Below are 26,712 nucleotides of genomic sequence, written 5' to 3'. Positions count from 1 at the left end.
CATCTATGCTAAGTGAAATAAGCCAGTCAGAGAAAGACAAGAACCATACGATTTCACTCATATGTGGAATCTAATGAACACACTGAACTAACAAGGAAAATTGGAACAGACTCATAGACGAATAACTACACATTCTTATGTATCCAGGTAGTGTTCTGAGTTGTCATCTGCTTAATTTCATTACTAGTCTATGAAGTAGGGACCACAATTCACCTTTTACAGACTGAGGGCATGGATACACAGGGACAGAGAGTGACTTGTTTAGAATTACACACAGCTGGTGAGAGACAGACCCTGGATTCAGACACAGGTTGGCTCCTGGGCCTATGGTCTAAACCTGGCCCAGACGCTTAAGTACCCAATAAAGTCACCCAGTTAATCACTGGGATGCAAACCAGGCTCTGTCTAGCTCCAAGCTCTCTTTTGCCCCTGCCCTCTACCTGGAGGAACCTGAAGCGAAGAGGAAAGGCTACAAAGGAGTGGCAGAGGTGGGCTGGAGCCTAACCTGGCCAGGTTGCGTGGACCAGGTCTCCACAGCTTGTAGAAGAAGGGGTCCAACCAGACATCCCGCCAGGCCTTCTTAGCTCTAGATTTCTGAGGCTCTACAGGCTGGGGACTGGGAACGGTATGGGACCAAGTACCCCACAGTGGCTTACCTTTGAGGTTGGTCTTCAGAGCTCTGTCATCTATCAGCTCCAGATGCTGCCAGATCCACTTGTAGTAGGAAGGCGAGGCCTCAAGGTCTAGTAGCCGCAGGACTTCACAGCTGCCCTGGACACATCAAGGGACGCAAACCAAAGGTTTAATCTCGAGGGCTCCAAGAAGGCCACGCTTTGAAAATAGATTCTCTGTATTGTGACTCATTCAATTGTGTTTTACTAGCTCAGTACAAGTAGTTCCAGGTCCTTTTTATTAAAAAATTAAAATGTTATATACTTACAGAAATTCAAACAGCAAAAGAGGCATGAGAACCAAATATAATGTTGACACTGGAAATAATCATTGAGGATGTCATTGGGACACTGGGTGAAACAGATTATGGACTATAGATTATACATCTTTTTAATTAAAAAAATATGTTTGTTGATTTTAGAGATAGAGGAAGGAAAAGAAAGAGAGGGAGAGAGAAACATTGACTGGCTGTCTCCTACATGCACCTTGACCAGGGACTGAACCCGCAACCTAGGTACGTGCCCTGATTGGGAATTGAACCCCCAGTCTTTTGGTGTATGGGATGATGCTGCGACCAACTGAGCCACACTGGCAAGGACTATAGATTACACACAAACGTTAAATTCCCAGATTTTGATGATCATTCTATGGTTAATTTCAGATTTTCGAGAAAGTACTCATGTAAGTGTATGGGGTAAATAAGTATGATGAATGACACTTAACTCTCCAATGATTCAGGCAGGGGAAAAAACATATATATATATATTAAAGCAAATGCCACAAATGTTAACAATCGATGAATCCAGATTTAGGTTCTATAAATCTAAAATTATCCTAAACTAAAAGTTTAAAAATATTTAAACCAAACAGAGTTAAACCTATCTCAATCTTAACACCCAGAAACAACAAATAATAACATTTTGGTGCATATTATTTCAAACTTTTCTCTATAAGCTTACACAATTTTTTCATAAATGAGCCCATTTATGTAAACAGACTTTTGTAACCTTTTTTAAAATTCAGCATATCAAGGACATCTTTTCACACCAAGCAATATGGTTCTACATTATTGCTTCTAATAATCACATATTATTCTACGTACATTAGGATTTGGAAAAAATTGAAAACAACAAATATTCAGATGAGCAAAAGAAGTCAGACACAAGAGCACATATCATATGATTCCATTTATATGAAGTTCAAGGGCATGTAAAAGTACTTTGTGGTGACAGAAGTCAGAAGAGGGGTTGGGAGAATGTGTCTGGAAAGGGCACAAGGGAGCCTTCTGAGGTGCTAAGAACGCACTCTGTCTTGATTTGGGTGATGCTTACACTGACAAGCACATACAGAAAAATTCACCAAGCTGTAACACTTAGAGTTATTTATTGTATATGTTACACCTCAAGAAAATATTTTTGAATTAGGTATGGCCTTCTTACTTGCTTTGGCCAATTTCTGTTAGCACAGTGATGTGCGATACTCTAGGTGGAAACTTTAAAAGCCAGTGTTCCATTCTCAACATTCTCTTCCCTCGCCCCATTGATCATGGGAGCATGGGTCCCTGAGTGACCATAAGGAGTGAGACCAGCTGGCCTGCTATGATCAAGTAGTAGGCTGAAGAAATAAATCTTTGTTAGTTAGTCCACTGAGACTTGAGGATTGTTTATAATTACAGCAGAATCTAGTTTACTTAATAGAATACCCATGTTCAATTATCTCCTTGGGATTAACTCCTAAAGGTATGAACGTTTCATTTTTAAAGATTTTATTTATTTATTTTTAGAGCGAGGAGAAGGGAGGGAGAAAGAAAGGGAGAAAAATATTGATGTGTGAGAGAAACATCATCACTTGCCTATTGCACACCCCGACGGGGACCTGGCCTGCAACCTAGGCATGTAACCTGACTGGGAATTGAACCAGTGACCTTTCGGTTTGCAGGATGATGCCCAGCCCACTGATCCACACCAGTCAGGGATCTGCATGTTTTTGATACACATTGCTGAACCGCCCTCCCAAAATGTTAGATCGGTTTTGACCCTCTCGGACAGTGCATAACCAAGCCCCTTGTAATACGTCTTTGTGTTATGATGACGACTGGGTTTGCACAATCCTTTTAATCTTCTCTAATCTGATAGGCAAGAAAAAAGTCATTCCAGCCCTGGATGGTGTATTGAGCTCAGTGGATTGAGCACGGCCTGTGAAGCAAAGGATCGCTGGTTCGATTCCCAGTCAGGGTCATGCCTGGGTTGCAGGCCAGGTCCCCATAGGGGACACATGAGAGGCAACCACACATTGCTGTTTCTCTCCCACTCTTTCTCCTTCCCTTCCCCTCTCTCTAAAAATAAATTAAAAAATTTAAAAAGTCATTCCAAAAATCTTACCATTTTTTAGTAGAAACTCTAAGGGATACATTATGAAGGGTTAAGGTTCAGGACAGATTACCGTTGAAGAGGAGAAGAAAGGATAAAAACATTTAATAAGCCCTTATTATGTGCCAGGCATTGTGCCTGGAGCTTTATTCATCATTCATTCAGCAAACATTTATCAACCAGGAACTCCAGGTGCTAGAAAAAAACCACTCCCAACAGCTTCTTCTTAGAAAGACTCTCATGGGTATTTAGCCACATCTGTATCTGTGGAGAAAAAAACTTCACCATGTGTCCTCAAATGATAAACTGTTCAAAATGAGTTGATTATGGGCATTAATTTTGTTTGTGATGCCAGCAGGAAATCAGGTTCTACTTTTCTTGGGTCTCAAGGACTTCCAGCCACCAGCTGCTGATTTTGCCCTCTAGTGGTAATATGAGTCAACTACAGGAGTTAAGACATCCAGTCTCCTTAGCGGAGGAACACTCCAGGAGCTGGCTGGACGGGGAAATAAAAATGGGGAAAAAAAAACAGTTCCTTTACAGAGGACATGTGCTCTTCACCTCCAGCTAGAGGGGGACACACCTGATATTTCCTGATCTTCTAACTGTACAAAAAAAAGGCAGAAATCAGTACTTTTCTGTACAATCTTCACGTTGATGATTAAATCACCCTTTTTAAAAAATCCTCACCCAAGGACTTTTTTTTCATCGCTTTCAGAGAGAGATGAAAGGAGAGAGAGGAACATCAATGAGAGAAAAAAGCATCGATTGCTTGCCTCCTGCATGCACATGGACTGGGGACCATATGTGCCCAGACCTGGGACCAAACCCGCAACCTAGGTGTGTGCCTGACTGGGAATCAAACCTTTTAGTTACAGGAGGATACTCTAACCAACTGAGCCACACTAGCCAGGGCTAATTCAGCTTTTAATAAAACATTGAAGGGACAAACCAAACTTATCTGGTGGTTAGGATGAGTTTGTGACATCTCTATTATTTTTCTCAGCATGAAGTCCAAGCGTGCCTGCATTAGAATCACCTGTGACACTTATTCCAAATGCAGTTTTCCAGAGTTAATGAATCGGGATCTCTTTGGTGAGGTGGGAATCTGCCTATTTAAGAAGCACCCTAGGTATTCTTTGTTTACTGAAAATTGAAAACTCCTCGCTTAAATCACAGGTTCCCCAACTTTAGTTAGTGTGCATCAGAATCACCTGAAAGGCTGAGAAAAGACGTTACTGAGCCCCCCCGCCCCCCAGAGTTTTGGATTTAATAGCTCCTGGGTGGGCCCCAAAATCTGTAATTTTCAGGAGTTCCCAGGTGATTCTGATGCTGCTAATCTAGCCACACACTCTGAGAACTACTGGATTAGAGGATAAATGTCAATTGAGTGAGTATATGGTAAATTCTCCTCCTTACAGACTTTAGGAGGTAAACTGGTTCCATCTTACAGATGAAGAAAAGGAGGCAAAGAAATTAAGAACAGTTCCCCACTTTCTGCTGGTCAGGATGTAATCATCCTGCTGATTAAAGGAAGTCTTAGACTATAATCCCCCCCCTCAATAATTTTAGGAAACATTTTAGGAAAAATAACTTTTAAGATTGAGCTCGGGCCTGAGAACCAGACAGTCGCGGTTCGATTCCCGGTCAGGGCACATGCCAGGGTTGCAGGCTGGTTCCCTGCAGGCCAGTTCCCAGCAGGGGACACACAAAAGGCAACCATACATTGATGTTTCTCTCCCTCTCTCCTTCTCTTCCACTCTAAAGATAAATAAATAAGTAAAATCTTTTAAAAAACCACTAAATTTATTAAAAAAATAACTTTTAAGAATGACAAAGCAACTTCCAACTAAGATGGAGGCGTACATGGAAATACTGTATACTGTACCTCCTCACACAACCAAATTTAAGGACAACAAAAATTTAGAAACAAAAACACAACCAAATCAGACAGAAAATTGAACTATACAGAAGTCCAACAAAAACGAACCATTTGTCCAGACCGGTAAGAGAGGCAGAGTCGGAGGCTGGCGGAGAGGGGTTGCGACAGGGAAAAGCAGAGGCTGCTGGACCAACCCAGGCACACAGGCGGTGGTTGCAGATCCCAGGCGTGGGGTGGCAACAGGCAGACCCAGTGAGAGCGCAAGGTGGCTGGCTGACCATGGTCACACATCCACGTGCAGATAAGCCAGGCGAAAAAACGAACAGTGAAACAGATTGAGCAATGGAGGGCCCCGGCACCAGGAAATAAAGCCTCAAAGCACCGATTGAAAAATCTTTTGGGGGTTGAGGTGCCAGGAGAGGCTCCCAGCCTCACAGGAGAGTTTGTTGGAGAGACTCACAGGGTCCTAGAATGTACACAAGCCCACCCACCCAGGAACCAGCACCAGAAGGGCCCAATTTGCTTGTGGAAAGCAACAGAGGGGACTGAAATCTTAAAGAGAAAGGAACAAGTGCCATCGCTCCCTCTCTGACCCTGCCCCCACATACAGCGTCACAACCCAGTGACTTGGGTTGCCCCCCCCAGTGAACACCTAAGGCTCTGCCCCTCATATGTAACAGGCACCAACAGACCAAAACATTATGGCTCAAGCAGAACACCTCAAAGCCCTAGAGCCAATACTTCTAAGTGACCAAGAGATAGTCAACCAACCGGATGCACAGTTCAAAACACTGGTGATCAGGATGTTCACAGAATTGGTTGATTTTAGTTGCAAATTAGAGGAACATATCAAGGCTACACCAAGTGAAATGAAGCAAAGTGCACAGGGAATCAATAGTGATGGACAGAAAACTGAGACAACAGAGTGGACCAGAAGGAAGAAAGAAACAATCAAACAAAAAAGAATGAAGAAACAAGAATTCAAAAAAATGAAGAGAGGTTTAGGAACCTCCAGGACATCTTTAAATGTTCCAACATCCGAATCATTGGGGTACCAGAAGGGGAAGAGGAAGAGCAATAAGTAGAAAGCTTATTTGAGCAAATAATAAAGGAGAACTTCCTCAATCTGGCAAAGGAAATAGACTTCCAGGAAATCCAGGAAGCTCAGAGAGTCCCAAAGAAGGTGGACCCAAGGAGGAACACACCAGGGCACATCATAATTACATTACCCAAGATTAAAATGGAGGAGAGAATTCTAGAAGCAGCAAGAGATAAGGGAACAGTTACCTACAAAGGAGTTCCCATAAGACTGTCAGCTAATTTCTCAAAAGAGACCTTACAGGCAAGAAGGGGCTAAAAAGAAGTATTCCAAGTCATGAAATCCAAAGACCTACATCCAAGATTGCTCTATCCAGCAAAGCTTTCATTTAGAATGGAAGGGCAGAGAAAGTGCTTCTTAGATAAGGTCAAGTTCAAGGAGTTCATCATCACCGAGCCCTTATTATATGAAATGTTAAAGGGACTTATCTAAGAAAATGAAGATAAAAAAGATGAACAGTGAAAGGACAGCAAACTCACAGTTATTAACAACCACACCTAAAACAAAAGCAAACTAAGCAGACAGCTAAAACAGGAGTGGAACCATAGAAATGGAGATCACATGGAGGGTTAGCAACAGGGGAGTAGGAGGAGGAGAAGAGGAAAGAAGGTACAGAGAATAAATAGTATAGATGGTAGGTAGAAAATAGACAGGGGGAGGGCAAGAATAGTGTGGGAAATGTAGAATCTAAAGAACTTATGACACATGGACATGAACTAAAGGGGGGAATGCGGAGAGGGGGTATGCAGGGTGGAGGGGAATGAAGGGGGGATATGGGACAACCGTAATGGCATAATCAATAAAATATATTTTAAAATTAAAAAAAGGAATGACAAAGCAGATATCAGGGAAAAGAAGGAACTGCAAATTATTCAGGTTGACTTTCGGTACTCTACCTTTTCTTCTAGGCTCTCTCCCTCTCTTCTCACATGACCATCAGGATTCTCCAAACTTGTATAAACCTCAGGCACATCCCTACTGCAAGCTGGCTTCCCACTATTCCCCTCAGCTGGCAAGGACCTCATCCTCATCTCCACCCACGACTGAGTCAGATCCTGTGCATCCAATCCCCTTTTGTGTGTTGAGGCTGGAAGCCAAACACTCACATTTCCTAAGCACCCCCACAGCTAAGGCTCTGGACGTGATTTGGGTTCTACCAGTCCGATGCACTCGGGTAGGCTTGGTTTTGGAACTGCCAGACATCCACTTTGTCAGTGGAGGTGGTGGCTATAGAAGTAGCTTCCTGAACATGGCAGGAGCAGCAGCACTCATGGCACTCCTGATCCGGACTCTGATCTGGAGTTGTCTGGGGGCCATTTTCAGTCCAGGTCTGTTTCTTCAGTCCTTCCACAACCCCCAATAAACCTTTTAGCCATTGAATAAGTCTGTTAGTCAATGAATCCCTTTCTGCTCAGGTTAGCCATAGTTGACTCTGTTCTTTAGGACTGAACCCAGAATAATAACACAAGTCGCATCCCTGGTGGTACTGTTAGGTTTAACATTTGGCTCTCTAGGAAAATGTACACAAATTTATAAACTTTACTCTTATAAAGAGTATGTTATATTTAACTTATAAATACCAAAACATACCATACTTTTATTGGAAATTCCACATAGCCAATGATTCTCATAGAATGCTTCTGTTGACCTTGGCTGAACTCATATCCATAGCCAATTTATAGTCACAATTTCAACCATGATTTGACAAATGAATTTGTATCCCAATATACTGTTTTCCCAATAAATTTAATATTATTAAATCTGACTTCTAGTTTACTGGTAAACTATTTCTCACTCTCGAATAAACTACATTAATTAAATTGAAACCTCTTTTAGCTTTATCACTATGTATATCAGACTTCACTATTCATCAATGATATGACTAATTTCTATGATAAATCAGATAATACCTTTTAAATACTAGAAGAATATTTTTTCAATTTTCTTCTCTTCATAGTGTGATGGCTACAGACCCTATCCACTATTAAATATAGCCTGCATTATAAACACTTTCTCGTCCTGGCTGGTGTAGCTCAGTGGATTGAGCACAGGTCTGCGAACCAAAGGATCGCAGTTCAATTCCCAGTCAGGGCATATGCCTGGGTTGCAGGCCAGTTCCCTGCAGGCTAGTTCCCAGCAGGGGACGCACTAGAGGCAACCATACATTGATGTTTCTCTCCCTCTCCCCTTCCCCTCTAAAGATAAATAAACTTTTTTAATCTTAAAAAATAAATAAATAAACACTTTCTCTATAGCTTTCTTAAGACAATCAGCAAAACCATAAATCAAGACCTGACTTAAGAGTATCTATCTGCCCATCTCCCTGTGTAAATTCCCATGGTGGTCAATTTTAAGCAACCAATGAGAGTGAAGTCACTGAATGTAGAGTTGAGAAGAAATGTACACAACTGTAGAGTATTTCCACCATATAGATGCAATAGACATAAGTAACTTCAAAAGCATCCATGATAGTAAAATGCAGTGACATCATTAGAAAATAGTGGGTTTTCAGCACTTATTGCTCTTGTTTTCGACATAATATATACTTAATTATAGGTTTATATAATTTAATATTTAATAACTAAAGTGTTTACTGACACACAGAATTCCTGAAAACTTAATCAGCTCTCCAAGGCCACTATGAGCCAGCTCCAGTACAACCAATTTTGTTCCTCCTTTTGTCAAATGGTCCGATACTTCAAGGCTCATCTCCTGCCTCTCCTCTTCTAGGTAACCTTCCTTAAAGCCTCCAGTCTTTAGAAGAGCTATCTCTCCTGAATTCTTTTTAAATTTTCATTCATTGATTTTTGGAGAGAGAGAAGGAAGAGAGAGAAAGGGAGCAGGAGATAGAGAGGGAGGGAGGGAGAGAGAGAGAGAGAAATCAACCTGCTCTTTCACTGATTTATGCATTCACTGGTTGATTCCTGAATATGCCACGACTGGGAATGGAACCCAAACCCTGGCACATTAGGACAATGGTCCAATCTCCTGAGCCACCTGGCCGGGGCTCTCTCCTGAATTCTTATAACTCAGAGTTTGCACTAATCACTTGGTAATTGGCATTGACTCCTTTGTCTATGCTCAGAATCTAGTGAAGGAGATATATAAGGAGAGAGAACCAGTATTTTCCATCTTCGTATCCCTTCTGAGCCTGGACCAATGTATCCTGGACCTTGGCAAAAACTTAACAAATGTCTATGGTGGCTTGACATTTAGATAATAGATATATGGGTAGTACCAAAAGTTTGGGGGCAGGACTCTGGCTCTGCCACTTAGTAGCTGGGTGGCCTCTCTTAAGGTATGTTATCTATGACGGCCTTCTGTAAACTTAGGATAATAATATCTTCCTTAGAGAGCTTTGGTGAATATTTGTGGTGAAATACTATGTACAAGGTTACTCATCAAAACACTGTTTGAAATAACAAAAGATTGAGGCAATCTAAATATCCATCCATGGGAATCCGGTTAAGTAGAGTACAATCACAGTAAAATACTACACAGGTAGAGAAATAAAATGAGTGTGTTCTCTATGTACTAATATGAAACAATCTACAGAAATGGTCTTAAACAAAAGAGCAAAGTGCAGAACAGTCTGTATAATTTGACACCATTTTTGAAAAAAAGGACTAACCATACGCACACGCATTTGCCTGTCTCTGCGGAGAATACGCACAGGACAGACATGCAGGAGCCTGGTGACAGCAACTGCCTCTAGGGAAGAACACTGGGTGGCGGCAGCGGAAGGAGCCGGAAGACTTACTACTCTTTTGAACCTTTTGAATTTTGAACCATGTGAACATACTACCTATTCTAAAATACACACACAAAACTTAATGATGCTAGTAGAACCCCTGGCACAAGCCAAAGAACCTCAAAAACTGGTGACTCTTAAAACGATAATAATGATTAACTACTGAGGGTCTGAGCAGGATCAACAATTGACAGGAAGTCAACTCCAATTCCAAATCCCAGCTCCCTAGGAGGAGGGCTTTGGAGTCAGGCCTGGGTGGAACCCTGCCTCTGTGTGACCTTGGACAAATCACTTAACCTTCCTGTGCATCAGGTTTCCTCCTCTGTGAGATGAGAATAATAACAATACCAACCTCCTTTTGCTGTTTTGAGGCTGAAATGAAATAAAGCATGTGAAGCATGCAGCCTGGTACACAATAAGCGCTCAATGTGTTAGATTTTCTTATTATCAGCCAACTGAGAAGTTGGCAAAGGCATCAAGCAATTCTCAAAAGACAAAATTTAGATAGTGAACAAACATGATTAATCTTACTAATAATAAAAAAATATATAAATTAAATTCTCAATGAGGCAGCAAATGCCAGTTGCGGGTGCTGTAAACCCCACCTACCTGGCCACGGGATGTTATGTCAGGCATGCTCTCCCCAGCTAATCCCAGCCCGGACTTCTTACCCTGCAGACGAACATGACGGAGGCCGACTTGACAATGTCTTCTGAGATCAGCTGCCCATACGAGTACTTCTCCACCTTCCCCAGGGTTACCAGCTTCCAGAGATTCTCATCAGACAACGACAGTAACAGATCCATCTTCCTGAAGGGAAAAGCCTGTTATAATTCGTTGCCCTCTATCACAGAAGGTGCACAGCTCTTAGCAATTTCCAGAACGGGAGCGTGTCCTGTGGTTGGAAGATTTCACACACCCGCCAATCGCCTAGCCTGTGGCCAGTCTCCTATCACATTGCTTCAGCTCCCTCTGCCCTCTTCTCGAGGCCCTCGCCTCTTGCCACTGCCCTCTGCTGCTTCTCAAACACACCTGTGTAATCCACCAACTGTGATGCTCTCACTTCTGTTCTCCCTCCAGGAGACTTTCCCCAGCTCCACTGCCCACACCCTTGTGGCTCACTAACCTAGTCCCATTCTAAGGAATACCCTGAAAGGGCCTCACTTCAGCTCACCAGCTATTCTTCCCCCAAAACCCAGAAGTCCTGGCCCTACTTTGGTTTGGGAAGCTCATTCCCACTCATCTCCTATGGCCTATGGGCTTCAAATAATCGGCCCTGGGGAAGTGTCTGGACTCACCTCTTTTTGCCGGATTGTTCTGTGGTTGAAGGCCCACCACAGTGACCACCCCTTCCCCTGACCTCATATGCCATATACATGTGTTTGTCTTCCCTCATGTGTATCCCCAAGGGGCTACTACCAATTGTCTTAGATTTTCTCAGCTCAGAACTTGGTGACTCAAGCCTCAGTGGGGGCACTGAGTTCCATCCAGAGCACCAGAGGATAACAGGGTTGGTGCCATGTCTAGGTGAGGAGAAGGATTTGGACACACTGAAATGGGGCCACTGTAAAAGGAGCACCTACTACATGCCAAACACGGGGTCACGTATTTCCCATGATCCTCTCATTTGATCCCTACAGTGACCTTGGGAGAGAGGAATCATAATCTCTATTTCACAGAGCAGGAGACTAATGCTGGAGAAGTGAAGTGACCTACCTAGGGTCACATGGCCAATAAGCATAAGAGCTGAGACTGAAGGAACCCACCGTGTAAGCAAATGAACTGCTCCATCCTTGGGCTAACTTCCCCCTTGTCTGGCTCCAGCTCGTTTGTGAAGCTCTCTCTCAGTTCTAGTCCACAGGGACTCTCTGCCTGTCATAATTCTCTACAGCCTGCAACCTACAACCTGTATTTTCAATACGAGTGCATATACTTCATTGACTTCCACTCTTTCCCTAAGGGCAGGTAACTAAAGATAACTTGTGACTACCTGCATGTGCCTGGCACTATGACAACACAGGGGTTATAGTGGTGAAAAGGGCAGATGTGGCCTTGTCACCCACCATACTGCTTACTGTCTGATGAGGCAAATACACTGTAAAGAAAGTACTGTGTAATCAAGAATTAGTTTGGATGGGGTTTTACGGAAACATAGTGTGATAAAAGCATTGAGAAGGCAACCTCTATATCCTGGAGTGAGGGTAGGTGGGGTTAGACAGTGAAGTGGGGTGGTGAGGCCTAGAGACCTCTGAATCAGACATTCTGGAACATCCCCATCCTGAGCCTTACTTCCCTCACCTGTAAAATGGGGAGAATGAGAGAAACATCCCCACAGGACTGAATGTGAAATTAAATAAGGCAGGTAGTACTAAGCTCTTAGCTCCCTGCCCTGGCCCCACAAGCACTCAGTCCATGTTAGCCATTCTAGTATTACGGTTCCACAAAGAAGGGATATTTGAGCTGAGACCTGAAGGTATAGCGGGAGCCTGCTAGAAACGTTGAGGGGAAGGGGAGTGGGTACTGAAGAACATTTTGGGCTAGGAGAAAAGCACCCAGATTTTCCCACCAGGCCTGGGACAAACTTTGGCACCTAATAAACACCCAGGGGGAAGATGCTGGCTGATGATGGAGTTACCTAAAAAATTCAAACCGAGACTGAGCATCCTTTTTAACTTCCCAGTCCAGGTTATTTGCAATGAAATCCTCTTTGTCAACAACCAAGAGCTCTGTTTCTTCCATACAGACCACAGTGGCTCTCCTTACTGAAGAACTCAGGAGACCCATTTCCTGTTGGGTAGACAGAGGCAAAGGCAAGTGAGAGGTTACTTCTGGCTTCCTGCTTGCACCTTGCACACCAGTTTCCTGCTTTCATCACCCCCCACTTCTCTGGAAATCTCTTCCCCAGACTGCAGGTTCCTGGGCCAACCCTGTGCTCCTGCTCATCCCCCTCTTCAATGGGACCACTCCTCCCTCTTAATATATTGCCTGTGGTAAAAGAGGCAACACATTTGATGAGGCCAGAGACAGGAGGCTGGAGAGGCCGCCCTGAGGAGTCACACCGTATTTCTAAGGGGTTATATGGGGAACATACTCCTTAAATATCACAAAAGGAGAGGATGGCCTTGGCTAACTAACGTGTGGCTCAGTTGGTTGGGCATCATCCTGCAACATGAAAGATCACTAGTTTGATTCCCTGTCAGGGCACATGCGCAGGTTGCGGGCCCAGCCCCCAGTTGGGGTGTGTGCAGGAGGCATACAATCAATATGTTTCTCACACATCAGTGTTTCTCTCCCCTTCGCTTTCCCTCCCTTCCCCTCTCTCTAAAAAGTAGGTAAATAAAGTTAAGAAAAAAAAACCAGATTGGCCTTGGACAGCACTTGGTTCAACTCCATTGGCATTTGACAGTTAAGGGTGCTGGGACCCATAACGGCCGTGGCTTGCACAGAGAGTAAGGCAGGACTGGCTCTGGCTGAGAGGTTCTAACAGAACTCCTCTCCCACCCCAACCCCACCTCAGGAAGCCAGGCCCTCCCCCCCCCCCCCCACCCCGTTACCCCGAAACAGTCGCCCTTGCACAGAAGCATTGGATGGGGGTCTAGGAAGGCACTGCTGCCATCTTCATCCTCGGTCACTGCGACTCTGCCCAGGTAGATGAAATAAAAGCTGTTGCTCTTCCGCACCTTCTTTATGATCACACGCTTGCGACCAAACCTGGGAAAAGATCGTGGCAATTTGATCTGGTAGCAACGCAGAGCCCAGTACTGGGCTAGAGAAGAGCTGGACTGGTGGCGCTCTTTGTTCTGGAGCAGGAAAGCACAGACTGGGACAAAAAGGACCTGAGAAGAGCTGAGGCCCACCTCCATGAAACTTCACTTCTTCATGAACACTTATCTAGTTGTCCACCTCTGTTAGATTAAAGCTTCCTGTGAACAGAGCCTCTGCCAGTCTGCTTAGGCACATAGTAAATGCTCAATAAACTGTTGTGAAATAAATAAATGAATAAATGCTAAAAGCAATGGATAAGTAGCTAAATAATTAAGAGCGTTGGCTATATAGAGTCACATTAAGATGCCAATCCTGGTTCTGCCCCTGCGCCAGTGGGCAAATCATATCCCCTTTCTGAACTTCTGTTTATCTTGTTTGTAAAATACACATGAGTATGTCTAGAAAGAGATAGATAAATGGTCTTATTATGATCCTCAAGAACTTGCTACTCAACTGGGAATGCTTAGAGTAGAAGTGTCCAGGTCCAGAAAAAACTGGAAGTTAGTTCTTAAGCTCAGAGGAAAGTTTCTGTATTTCAAATGCAAGCTTAAGTCTCACTTCTTTCAATATTCATTCATTTTCTTCATTCATTCAATAGTTAAATAAATGCCAACTGTGTCTATCAGGCACAGTGATAAAGGACAGAGATTCTGTTCTCAAAATTATAGTCAAGTAAGATTTAAAAATGCTTAAGGAGAGGTAAGCGCAGGCTAATCAGAAGCACAGAGAAGGGACATTTAATGCAGTTTAGGAAAGCCAGAGCAAGTTCTGAGAGAGTGGCTGGAGTCACCCAGGTAGACAGAGTGATAGAAGAATGTCCTAGGCAGATGGACCATCATGTCCAAAAGCACAGCAGAGGCTGGAAGCATGACACGTTCACAGGGACACCGTAAACTCCATTAGAAGGGGGATGTGGGAGATATGGAGGAGGTCAGAGGAGTAGTGGAAGAGAAATCTGGCTCGGTCCAATCACAAGGACTTCAAAAGCTGGGCTCAATTTGGATTTGGGGCAGAAATGGGGAGCCCAAAGTCTCTTCCAAGATCTGATGAAACAGTGGCCTTTGTAGAAGTGCCCAGTGTTTTCCAGACTGCTGCCATCCCCCTCAACTCCAACCTGTCTGCCCTGCCCTCAACCTGTCTTCCCCATCCCCCTTCCTCTCCTCACTGAGCTACCAGCAGCAGGAGAGCCAACCTCCTGCACAGGCCGAGTGTATTACTTCCTTTGTTTCGTTCATTGTCCACACTGCTCCCCTGCAAGGAATAGCCTTTCTTCTCTTATCCACCTATTCAAATTCTCTCAAGAGCTCAAGATCCAGCTCAGATCCTATCTCCTCCAGTAAGACCTCCCTGACTCAGCCCACAGAAACCTCTCCCCTTTGGAGCTTCCAGACCACCCACCAGCCCCATGACCCTGTGGCAAACTCTTGGGGGCAGGGATCAGAGAACAGGTGGACTGAGGACAGCATTAGTCTGGAGTCAGTTAGCTTCAGGCTCCCCTCTGGCTGTGGCCTTGCTCAGATACAAACCAGAGGCAATGTCAACTTAGAAAGAAGGTGATGACCCAGGTAACAATGACTAGATCGGGTAAGGCAGGCATATTCAGCCAGGAAATAAGACACTGTGGACAAAAGAGCACAGCTCTCCTACAGCTGGAGCCAGAAAGACCCTCAGGGGCCATTTGGCTCAATCTACATTTTCACGATAAGGAAAGTGGGGCCCTGGGGAGCCCACAACTTGCTGAAGATCACACAGCGAGTCACACTTGAGGCAGCACCAGCACCTGAATCTCCTCCAGTAGACATCTATGTTTTTGCTGCCAAGCATCTGGTCACATTTTTCTACGAACTGCACCTAATTTTGCTTTGGGGGAAACACCCTTTCCTGACTCTCACACTCTCTTATTAATTTACGCTATGAAGTACCAAGAGGTAAAGAGAGACACTGCATCCTGGTGACATTAAGGCCCTGATTCCAGATCATTGTGAAGCTGGAGAACTATCACAGGACTTTGCAGATACATGAGCCACTAATGCATACCCTTGGACTGTGTTTTCTGTCACTTGCAACTGGAAGGACCCTGTCTAATCTGCTAACTCCCAGTCCTGGCAATAATCTACGACTGCCTTTAACAATCACCATCTCTTGATCTATATAAAATCCATATTATCTTCATTTCCCTGATGAGGATACTAGGCCCAGAAAGGTAGAAAGTCACAGTGGGACAAATAGCATTAAATTCCAGCCCTGGCTGGTGCGACTCAGTGGATTGAGTGCTGGCCTGCGAACCAAAAGGTCACTGGTTGGATTCCTGGTCAGGGAATGTGCCTGGGTTGCAAGCCAGGCCCCCAGTTGAGGGTGTGCAAGAGGCAACTGATTGACGGATTTCTCACACATCGGTGTTTCTCTCCTTTTCTTTCTCCCTCCCCTCCCCTCTCTCTAAAATAAATAAAACCTTAAAAAAATTTTTTTAAAGATAGCAGTGACTCACTCTTTTTCACTGGGCTACAACAAAGCAGATGGTTCCTTCTGCCTGGAATGAACTTGTCTACACTTCCACCTGTCAAATCTACCCGTTTAAATGCCACCTCGGTGGGAAACTGTCTTGGTCGAGCCAGCTGGAGAATAACCTCCCCCCTGGCTTATTACCTGTAGAACGGATCCTGCATGGTTCATAAAGGTCATGATCTATGGTGATTATGTCTTAGACTGTGAACTCCATGAAGAAAGATATCAGAGCGCAAACCTACAGTGACTTTACATCCTGGTTTTTCAAGATGGACCTTACCTCAAATATTCTGCTAGGCTGTCCCCCAGAAGCCATGGAAATGTCCTAGAATAGCAATATTTCCATACGTACCTCTTAAACTTCTCCAGTACAAGGTATTTACATGGCATCTTTTGTGCCAAGGGCCCTGTGACAATTTGGTGAAGTCTTCACAGAATAACATTTTAAATGTATAAAATAAAATACAGCAGAAATTTCAGTTAACAAAACCCCAAGTTTTTAACATAGCAATATGTGTGCCTCTTTATTAAGGCACCAGATAAGAGCAGCATATCTAATATCTAATAACTACCATATTTTTGGAGATGTGATAAACTATTTTTCTAGAAATCTGCAACAACTTAAATATGATTTGAAAATATCTGTGATTTCTTTTGCTGAAAAAGTCACAATAATAAAGTCTAGTACTACAGTGGTTTGTTATCTACATTCATGATTTTTTAAATTTTTTTTAAAAAAAGATGAATTTCAGCCCAGCTGGGGTAGCTCAGTGGATTGAGCACTGACCTGTGAAACAAAGGGTCGCAGGTGCAGTTCCCAGTCGGGGCACATGCCTGGTCAGGGCTGGGTTCCCCAGTGCGGGGCATGTGAGAGGAAACCAAACACTGATATTTCTCTCCCTCTCTTCCCCTCTGTCTAAAAATAAATAAATATATATTTTTAAAAGATAAATTTCAGTTAGAGATGAGTAAAAATGCAGATACGATTTTTTTCTCATCCAAGTTCAAGAGCCTTGTCCTCCTTCCTATCTGGATGTAGTATAATCACTTATGATCTGTTCTGGCTTTTTGGCCCAGATTAAAAAATAAGTTCCTCAGTTCTGCTTATTATTATCTGGGTGACCTAGGATGAGTCATTTTCGCCTTCTGAGCCTCCATTTTCTCATCTGCAAAACAAGGGTATTGGACCAGATCCTTCCTGAGGATCTGGTTCCTACCAGATATTTCCAGGTTCAGAGGCTCCTTAATTCTGGGCAGACTCTCAATAACTGAATGAGATAAATTGTACTGCAACCACAAGAGTGAGCAAGGTGAACTAACGGATGGCTTTCCATGGCTGACGCCCCACAAAGAGACCGGTACACTGGCCATGGCCTTCTCAGCTGGCCTCTTCCTGCTCAGCACAGCCCTAGCCCAGCTCCAGCCCAGGGGCCAAGGGGTGTAACTCACACTGACCGTTCAAAGCGAATGACTTTGGCCAGAAGCAGCTGCAGGGGCTCTGAGTAATTCCGGAAGGAACTCAGAGCCTGCAAGATGTTACGGAGGGTATAAATCTCCTGCTTTGTCCTCCAGGAAGGCTTCTTCCGTGTTATCTCAATGGCCTTTGGAGGGAAGTAATCCTGGGGAGAGAGAACTAGAGTGACACACAGGACCCAGCAGTTTCCCCCATGGGCCAGCAGGCAGCTCCTCAAACTCCTGCTTTCACACTTCCCCCACCCCCACAACAGTGGCCGACAGGTAGTTAGTGCGCATTGTGTACCACACACCAGGATATGCATCTTACACACACCATCACACTGCATCTTTGCCCAGCCCAAGAAGCGAGGCATGATTATTATTCCCATCTGACAGGTGAAGGTGCTTGGGTAGTATTAGAACATAGATCTGCTGCTTATCCTCAACCTCTGACCATATTGCCACTGCTGTTCCCTGACCACCCCTCCATCCCAGACAACATGGGCTCCCTGGGCTCCAGGGTCCCTCAGCGCATGCACACAGCAGTCAGGGGAGATCCCCCTTGCCCCAGCCTATACCGTGGCATGCTACAGAAGACTAAGATACAGGGAGCCTGCAGAGACTATTAGCTGACCCTCATGAACCAGGACACATGGACCGCTAAGTGAGCAGATATACCCATTCACCCACCATTCCCACCTGTGGGAAAATAATACTTAAGTTGTTAACACCCCCACTGGCCACCCACTGCATTAGGATAACACCTGAACTCTGTACCACAGCCTGGGAACCCACGTGGTCTGACTCCCTATCTCCCTAACCCCCTCCAACCCCACCTCCTATCTCTCCCCTTTATTCCGTAGTCTCTAGTCTCCTGCCCAACTCTTGGAGGTGCCAAGCTTGCTTATGTCTTACTGTCTTTGCTTGGGCTGTTTCCTCTGCCTGGAATGTTCTTCCCCTGGATTTCCCCATAGATGTGGCTGCCCCTTCTCATTCTAATCTCAACTCCTATGTACTCAAAAAACCCTAGTGGATCAACTGAGCTGAAATAACAGGGCCCCCTTCCCAGCCCCCTGTAAACTCTGAATCCTTTTCTTCCAAGCATTTAATATTTTCTGAAATTACCTTATTCCTCTTTAGTTTATTATGCTTTTTGTGTATTATCTGTCATTTTCCCACCACCCCCAACACAAATACACACACAATCTACAACTGCACTGTCCACATATGGCAGCCAATACCCACACGTGGCTAAATTTAAATTAGATAAAAAATAAGTTCCTCAGTCACACATGTGCTCAGTAGCTACATGGGTTGCTGACCACTACAGTGGACAACATAGACTACTGAACATTTCCATTACCACAGAAAGTTCTAGGTGCTCTAGAATGTCGGCCCAATGCAAACATGACAGTGGCTTTGTCTATCTCGTTTGCCACTCTAGAATAATGTCTCACAGGTAGTGGGCACTCAGCAAAATATTTATGGAAATGATGAATGGATGCCAGCACTCTTACAGAGCAGTCCTTGTCATAGGAGCAAAAATGAAAGTGGGGCATGATGGAGCATTCTGGACATCAGAACAACAGATCCAAAGCCTTGCATATTCATTCAGAAAGGCAGTGTAAGAAAAAAAAGTTAAAAAGAGAGAAAAAATAAGAAAAAAGAAAAAGAAAGGCAGCGTAGCTCAGGGCTTAGAAGCTCCTGGGCTCTGGTGGAAGGTGTCTGAGCTTGAACCTTGGCCTGCTATTTCCTCGCTGTCTGTCCTAAGCCACTTCTCCCTGAGCCTCAATTTCCCTACTGATAATAGCAGAAACTATATATATGTGTGTGTATACATATATAAGTGTGTATGTGTATATATGTATAGCATCTATAGTATATGTGTATACTTATATACATATATAGTATATATAGCGTGCACATACATAGTATGTATAGTGTGTATACACACACACACACACACACACACACAGCAGAGTTAATATGTGTAGAGGATGCGCATCATGCCCGGCACAGCAAAGGCTATGGAAGTGTTGGCATTCTGATGTCTGAATCCAATCATTCTCCTTTCTAACTCCTTTGCTATCAATAACCCACTGGGATTTCTATCACAGGGTCCGTTTATGACAAAACACAGATGCTCCTAGCATCCATGAATCAAAATGATTTTTCAGACCCACTTAGGGTCCTAATTCTTTCAGGAAATCTTTCTCACTACTCCCTCCCCCATCCCTTGGGAAGCTTTTTTGGGGGTTCCTACAGAACAGATTCTTATTTAACTTCCCCAGTAAGTTTTAGCACCTTAACTTCATTCCAATGAACTCCTTAAGTGTAGGTGGGAATGTTATACAAACTAGTATTCTCCATAATCAGAAACACTCCTAGGCTCCCTGAGGAGATCAAATAAATGTCTGGAACAGGGAAAAGGAAATATAATTCAAACAGGGCCTGGCCCCTGCCTGCCTCTCAAACGCCATTTCTCAGTGCTCTCACCCTCTCTCACTTCAGGCCAGCAACCCCCTCACTGTGCTCTCCAGCACACAGGAAGGAGAAAGGAACAAAAGAGGGACTGCCCTTGACCCCACCACCCAGAGCTAGCCATTAACATGTGACATACTGGTTTCCTGTCTTTTTCTTATGTATAAATGAACTCTTTGAAAATAACACAAGTACTAGATGATTATATTTTCCATTAAGAATCAGAACAATATAGTTAAAAATCCTTTTACCATGTCATCCCTAATATGAATCTGTTCTTCATCACCAGAGGTGACCATTTTTATACATTATTATATACTTATCCATGTGCCCATAGAATATGGAATTGGTTGCTTTATTTACTTAAATGTCAGACTGCAGACATCATTTGTGTGACCTGCTTTTTTCACTCAGTGTTCTTTTTTAAATTATGTTTTTGAAATGTACCCCTTGTTTTCAACATCTCACAAGTGCTATAATAAATGAGTCTAGAGTCTAAGTCTCTAATTCCAAGGATTCTCTTTGAGAAGTTTAGTGTTAACAGAGTCCCGATATGGACTATACTGAGGTTTTCTTTTTGCTCACAATCCAAGTGCTGTCCTGAGGGGCGGGTTATGTATGCATAAACACATGTGCGTGGACCTGCTTGACTGAGATATAACTCATACACCATATGATTCACCATTCAAAGTGTACTTCAGTGATTTTCAGTATATTCGCAGAGTCATGCAACTATCACCACAATGAATTTTAAGCCTTTTCATCACCCTGAAAAGAAACCAGTACCCCTTAGCAGTTACTCAAAGGGCAGGTTTTTTAACTGGGTCTCTATTCTTTGTCTCTGTGTTGGCAACACAGTCATTCAAGACAGTGAGCGGCCTCGCCTATGCAATGGGGTTTTCCTCTGTGCCCTCTTCTCTCCCTCCAGTGTTACACACAGAACTGTCTTCATCTCTAGAGTCCTGTGACTCTCAGAGAGGCACCTAGTTTCTCTCGTGTAAAGAGAAAAACTTGGGTAAACTTCAGGGTACAGTGTCAGACACTGGCCAGTCTAGAAAGTTGAGGAAAAAAAAAAACAAAAAAGAATTTGGATGGCTTAATTGTGCTTCATACATTATGGGGCATGAGAAATCAGAATATGCCCAGGAGGGGCACAGGTCATCTTGGTAACAGTTATAAAGCTCTGTCTGGCCTCCCTTCCCTGAGAGAAAAGCGAACATGGTACTCCAGGCCAGGGTCAAGTCAGGTCTTCACTGCTGAGAACTTTAGATCTTCCCTATAAATAGGTAGATCCATTTAAATTTTAATTAATGTCCAGGATTTGACCGGGAGAAGCCAGCTGGGAAGGTAACCATGATTCTTGAAATTCAGAAAACAAGTCACAAGTCAGTCCAAAGCCTCACCCAGACATAAGGCACTTTCTCATTTGAATGGCCATCCTACACCAAGGCTGGGGACAAGTGTGCCCAGCATCTCTTGTAGAGTTTGGGGCAGAGCCAGAATTCACACAGGCTAGTGCTTTTCCCACCACCCTGATTATTTCTCCTCCGTCTGGGACTCTCACTTCCTCTGCTGTGGTCCCATGGGTCCAAATGCAGGCGCTCTTCCATGCTGGTGGCTCTGCTCAGTTAGAAAGCAAACAAAGAGTTGGGGGTGGGTAGGGGCTCACAGTCTGGAAATGCCAGGACTGGAAGGGGTCACTGAGATCACCTGTTTTATAGATGAGGAAACTCAGGGTGACACACTGACCTGGTGGCAGAACCTGGACTAAACCCAGCTGTTCTGATGCCCATCCCATTGCTTCTTCCAGGCCATAACATAGAAAGAAAATTCTCAACATCAAGGTCAGAACTAAGCATACCGACTCTGCAACGAAGTCCGTAGTATCAAATGTGATTCGGCCTTGCTTCTTTTTCTGGGGGGAAAAAAGGAGGAGAGAGGAAGGAGAATTAACAAGATTGCTTCTAGAATTCTGCATTGACACGCTTCCACATACCTGGACCACTGTAGCAGACAAGAAGCCATGAAAAACCTACCAGCTGGGTTTCTCATGTCCACCTCCACTCAAAAGCCCCAACTCAGCACAAGACTTGGGCCCAGCAATGACAATATACTATTGTAAAGAGAAAGAAAGATGGGGGTGTGGAGAGGAAATGGAGAATAGAGGAAGCATAGAGAAAGAAAAGAAGAAAAAGAAGCAAATAAGTAGGGAAGTATAGAGGGAAAAAGAACAGAAAGGAGGGATAAAAACAAAGGAATAAATGAAGCCAACTTTACTGAGTACCTATAATGAGCCAGGCATGGCACATCTTCCTTATCTTACTCTGTTTTGTCTTTGGTAGAGTGAAGGATTACACAGCAAGTAAATGGTTCTCATATAGAGGATCACCAAGAGGAGGTGGTATAGGAGGTCTTGGGGATAAATTAAGCCAACTCTAACTCCTAACAGATGCAGAGAGATGTGGGAAGAGGAGAGAAACAGGCAGAGAAACAGCAGGAAAAATACGTAGGGGAAGACAGTGGTGAGAGAAAAGGACAAACAAGGCCCCGACCACCACATTGGGCCAAACCAGGACCACCCCCCCCAACCTCTCTAGCTCTTCTGCATGTTCTTCCCCAGAACTCACTCAGATCCCTGACCTCTTCCCTCATTTGTAGTTTGGGTATCCATATGGTGTTTCTCAGGGAGGCCAATGAAGGCAAGAGGTGGTATTCAGAAGGATCTAATTCATATACTCCTCCAAAAGCCAGTCTTCAACTCTCTCTGCCTGTCCCTTTGCCCCAACCCTCCAGTTCTCTGTCCAGCAGCCATATGACCCATACACTGCTCTTGAGAGGCTTCACTCAACACTACTTTGATGACAAATCTGACTCTGATCTTCAACTTCCAACTTCCCAAGCATCAGCCAAGGTCTGCGGGTAACCAAAGACTTCCGGTCTCCTGGCCCCTTCACTTCACCACTGCATGATACCCTGAGACAGGATGTCCTTCCTGAGAGCTAATCTCAGTCTCTTACATGACAATTCTTCTACTCCATCCCTTCCTATCTCATGGCCCAACTACAGGGCAGAATCTGGCTGCAGACTTGTTTGGTTTGGCCAGCACAATTGTCTCCAGAATACATGAACCTGAACATCTTTAGATGGGGCGTGCCCTTCTTCTCCAGCTGGCCACAGGCCCCTTCTCCCTGCTATATCTTAAACTCAGCCATACACACACAGTTACATTACCTACGTCCCCTTAGAAATACCTTCTGTTGCCCCATCACCAGCAGAACCCCTGCCCCCCGGCCTTGGCTACTTTCCTTCAAAAACCATTTTGGGAAAATTCTTGGAGTGAGTCACTGCATGCAGGGAGGAGGCAGAAGCTACATCTAGTCACTCTTGGCATAACAAGAAAATGGGGAGGGGAAACTTTGGAGTCCTGGATGGTAATGACGACAACTTTGGGGAAGCATAAGAAATTAATAGAATTGTGATCAACTCTTTTCAACCAAAAGAGGGCTCATGATCTACCACTGGGGTACACTATTTGAAATAGGGATTCTGCTCTGCCCCTCTCTACCAGGAGTTTAAGGCAGGAGGTCCTGCTGCTATGGGGGAGGCCTGCTACAGTCCAGCACTGCTGGTGACTGGGTGGGCAAGGCTGTCTAATTCTGGGGTTCGGCATTAGGAAACCCTCTCACTTGATGATCCAAGTCATCCCCAGTATAAATCTCAACATTAATAAAAGTGACAGTTGGGGTCTCCTCCTGCTTTAACCTTTGTCTTCTCTCTCAGTTGATACAGAAACAGGGCTGGGAAGCGGGGTGCTACTTATAGGCACCCCCCTTAAACTCTGCTAATCTTGCTGAGTCCAGTGGCTTACATCCCAAAAGGAGAAGATGGGGTGCCTTCTGCGAGCAGCCTCCGTGACCCGATACCCCAGGAATCCTTTGAGCCCTTGGAGGAATATTTTACACACTCGCATCATCACGATGAGATCCAGGATGAACTGGCGCAGTCCCTGTGGAAACAGAACAAACGAGAGCATTGGCAACTGTTTCCCACCATCAGCAGCAGACTGGAAAAGTGCTGAAGGAGGGAAACTGTAACAGGACTCGACGCTGTGGTGTGCTGGAGTGACTGTCCCATTTTGAGGAAGTCTCTGAGACTGTTGAAATCACGTTGGTAGCTTGAAATTGCCCACAGTGGGAATATTTATGCCACACAAGTACTGGCGACTACTACAAATGGAGGCACCGCCTCCCCACGGACCAGTGGTTAAAACATTCACCAGTACAGCTCTAGGTAAATGTCCAGGCCCTCACTAGGTCCAGAAAATGAAGAGCAAGAGTCTTGGCAGGAACTGAGGGGTGATGCAGAGAGTCTAAATTTGGGAATCTGATGGAGCTGAGGAAAGAATGTTTTAATTTTCTTAGTGGTATGGTGATACTATAATTGTGTCATTTTTAAGTAAATGTCATAAAGTATGCAACTTTTCCTCTTGGTCTTAGCCGAAAGGCCAGGAAGTGATAAAGTATGCAACTTGTAAGTGACTCGGCAAACACACCCATGCTCGTGCACACACACAAACACAAAGCCAATGGTGCAAAATGTTGACTGTCAAACCTAAAGATGATCATTATACATATTTCAACTTTTATGTTTGAAAATTTTCAGAATTTAAAAAATTCAGTAACAAAAAACTATTGTTCATTAACTTCTGATAATAAAGACATCATACACACAATGAAAAGACAAACTGAAGAGTGGAAGAATATACTTGCCGTGCATGTTACTGACAAAGGATTACTACCCAGAATTACAAAGGATTACTATTACAAAGGATTAATATCCAGAATTTTAATTTAAGAGTTATACAAACCAAAAAAATACAAATAACCCAATAGAAAAAGAAGCAAAGGATATAAACAGGTAATTCTGAAGGGAAAATTCAACTCATCTATACATAATGAAAAGATGCTGAATACCACTGAAATAATGGAAATATAAATTAAATTAACCATAAGATACCATTTTACACTTATCAGACATGGTACAACTATGTCGGAGAGCAATTTAGCAATATTTTTAAAAGTTGAGGATGTGTGTCCTTTACGATCAAGGAACCGTACGCACCCTGCATATACACTGTAGAGAAATTTACACATGTGCACAAGGAGAGAGACCTGAGAATACCGCACTGAGTATGGTATGTCATACTCAGTACATACTGAGAGTGAAAGGCCGAAAGCAATCGGCGTTTCCATCAGTAGGGAAATGCATCAGTAGAGTCACAGAACTGAACACAGCCCTAGCTGTGTATGTCAAAGTTGATAAAGCTCACACATAATTTTGAGTGGAAAAAAGGTGGAATATGGCATCCACCTATGGTGGAATACCATTTTTAAAAATGTACCATATACTATACAGTTGCTTATGGATGCTTCTCACTGCTATGTTTACACACATACGTAATAAAATTTAAATATATAGGTAGGAAGGGTACACATCAACCTCAAGAAAGTAGTTACCAGTGAGGAGAAAGGGAGTGGGATGGTGAGGAGCTTCACCTATAACTAATATTTTCTTTACAAATTATATATCTAAAGTAAATATCGGGAATGCCTCTATTAATACAAATTAATACTTATGGAGAACAATTTGCCGTTGTTGGGCACTATTCTAAGCCCTTTATATGCACTGACTCATTTAATCCTCGACAACTTTTTGCAGAGAGAAAATAGGCATAGTACATCAAGTAACTTGCCTCATACTAATATTAGTCATGCGACTAACGGGTGATAGGGAATTGAACCCAGGCAGTCTGGGTCCAGAATCCATAAGATTAACCTGTAAATCCATAAGATTTACTTTACTCTGCTGCTGGGCCTTATTTTCTCTGACCTCATAACAGTAGAAAGAGTGGGCACAGAGCAGGACTCGGGCTCAGAGGGTAGTTTGTGAGTTTCCCAGTGTCAAGGGAGTAGTAAGCTATAGTACTGGGCTCAGAATTCAGTCTTTCTAAAGCCTAATCTGGAACTCTTTCCCTTGTGTACATGCTATTACTCTGAAAGCTACAAGGTAGCCACGTTCACCCCAAGGCCACCTCCTACACCTGTCTCCCACTTCCTCAAAATACATCTCTGTTCAACCTTCTACTCCTCCCTCCCAGGGCCCTTCACACTCCTTACCAGTTCCTTCTTCAGGACCTTCCAGGAACGAGACTCCCTAAATCTCCTCATGCTTCCTGATTTGGCAGATGGCACAAGCCCCTTTGCCTTTCAAGGGTAGAACCACAGATCCTTCCCCAAGAATCCAATTATATTCGAAATAAATAGTTTCCCTTAGTGGCAAGGAAAGTGCTCCTCTCCATTCCCCAGCTGCTGTAAGCCTTGTTCTGAGAGAATCTCATCCTCGGAATCTCCTTATGTCACAGTGAAGGATTCTAGAAGGAAGAGAGGAACCAAAATCTGATAGCCTAACATTTATTGAACACTCATATGCACTGTCTTATTTAATCTTCATGACTACCACAAGGCGAGAGACCTCATGCCCATGCCACATGAGAAGACAGAGGCTCAGTGGCTAAATGACAGCCAGAGCCATGGGGCCATAAAAAACAAAGTAGAAGGCTCCTGGGCTGGGGCCTGGGGCATCCAACACCTCAGCCTGGCTTAGAACTTGGACACTCTGAAATGTAGGTATATGTCACTGTCTTATACATCTTGTAAAATCAGTAAATCAGGGG

The 26,712-nt window shown here is 43.9% G+C and overlaps 1 protein-coding gene across 1 annotated transcript in view; it reads right to left on the bottom strand.

The window, feature by feature from the left end:
* Nucleotides 1-26,206, bottom strand: part of CNBD2 (cyclic nucleotide binding domain containing 2) — a 47,390-nt gene extending 21,184 nt beyond the window's left edge. The window contains exons 1-8 of the mRNA XM_037164461.2: nt 26,156-26,206; nt 23,848-23,985; nt 21,841-21,894; nt 17,499-17,662; nt 13,328-13,484; nt 12,409-12,560; nt 10,445-10,583; nt 657-771 (exon numbers count right to left, since the gene is read on the bottom strand). Coding sequence (XP_037020356.2) covers nt 657-771; nt 10,445-10,583; nt 12,409-12,560; nt 13,328-13,484; nt 17,499-17,662; nt 21,841-21,894; nt 23,848-23,985; nt 26,156-26,206 — 970 coding nt within the window. The remainder of the gene's footprint in view (nt 1-656; nt 772-10,444; nt 10,584-12,408; nt 12,561-13,327; nt 13,485-17,498; nt 17,663-21,840; nt 21,895-23,847; nt 23,986-26,155) is intronic.
* Between the last annotated feature and the right edge of the window lie 506 nt (nt 26,207-26,712).

Source organism: Artibeus jamaicensis, unplaced genomic scaffold (assembly GCF_021234435.1).
Source record: "Artibeus jamaicensis isolate MK-2021 breed Jamaican fruit bat unplaced genomic scaffold, CSHL_Jam_final contig_685, whole genome shotgun sequence".
Classification (NCBI taxonomy): Eukaryota; Metazoa; Chordata; class Mammalia; order Chiroptera; family Phyllostomidae; genus Artibeus; species Artibeus jamaicensis.
Note: the sequence above shows the minus strand (reverse complement) of the source record. Positions and strands in the feature narration are given on the sequence as shown.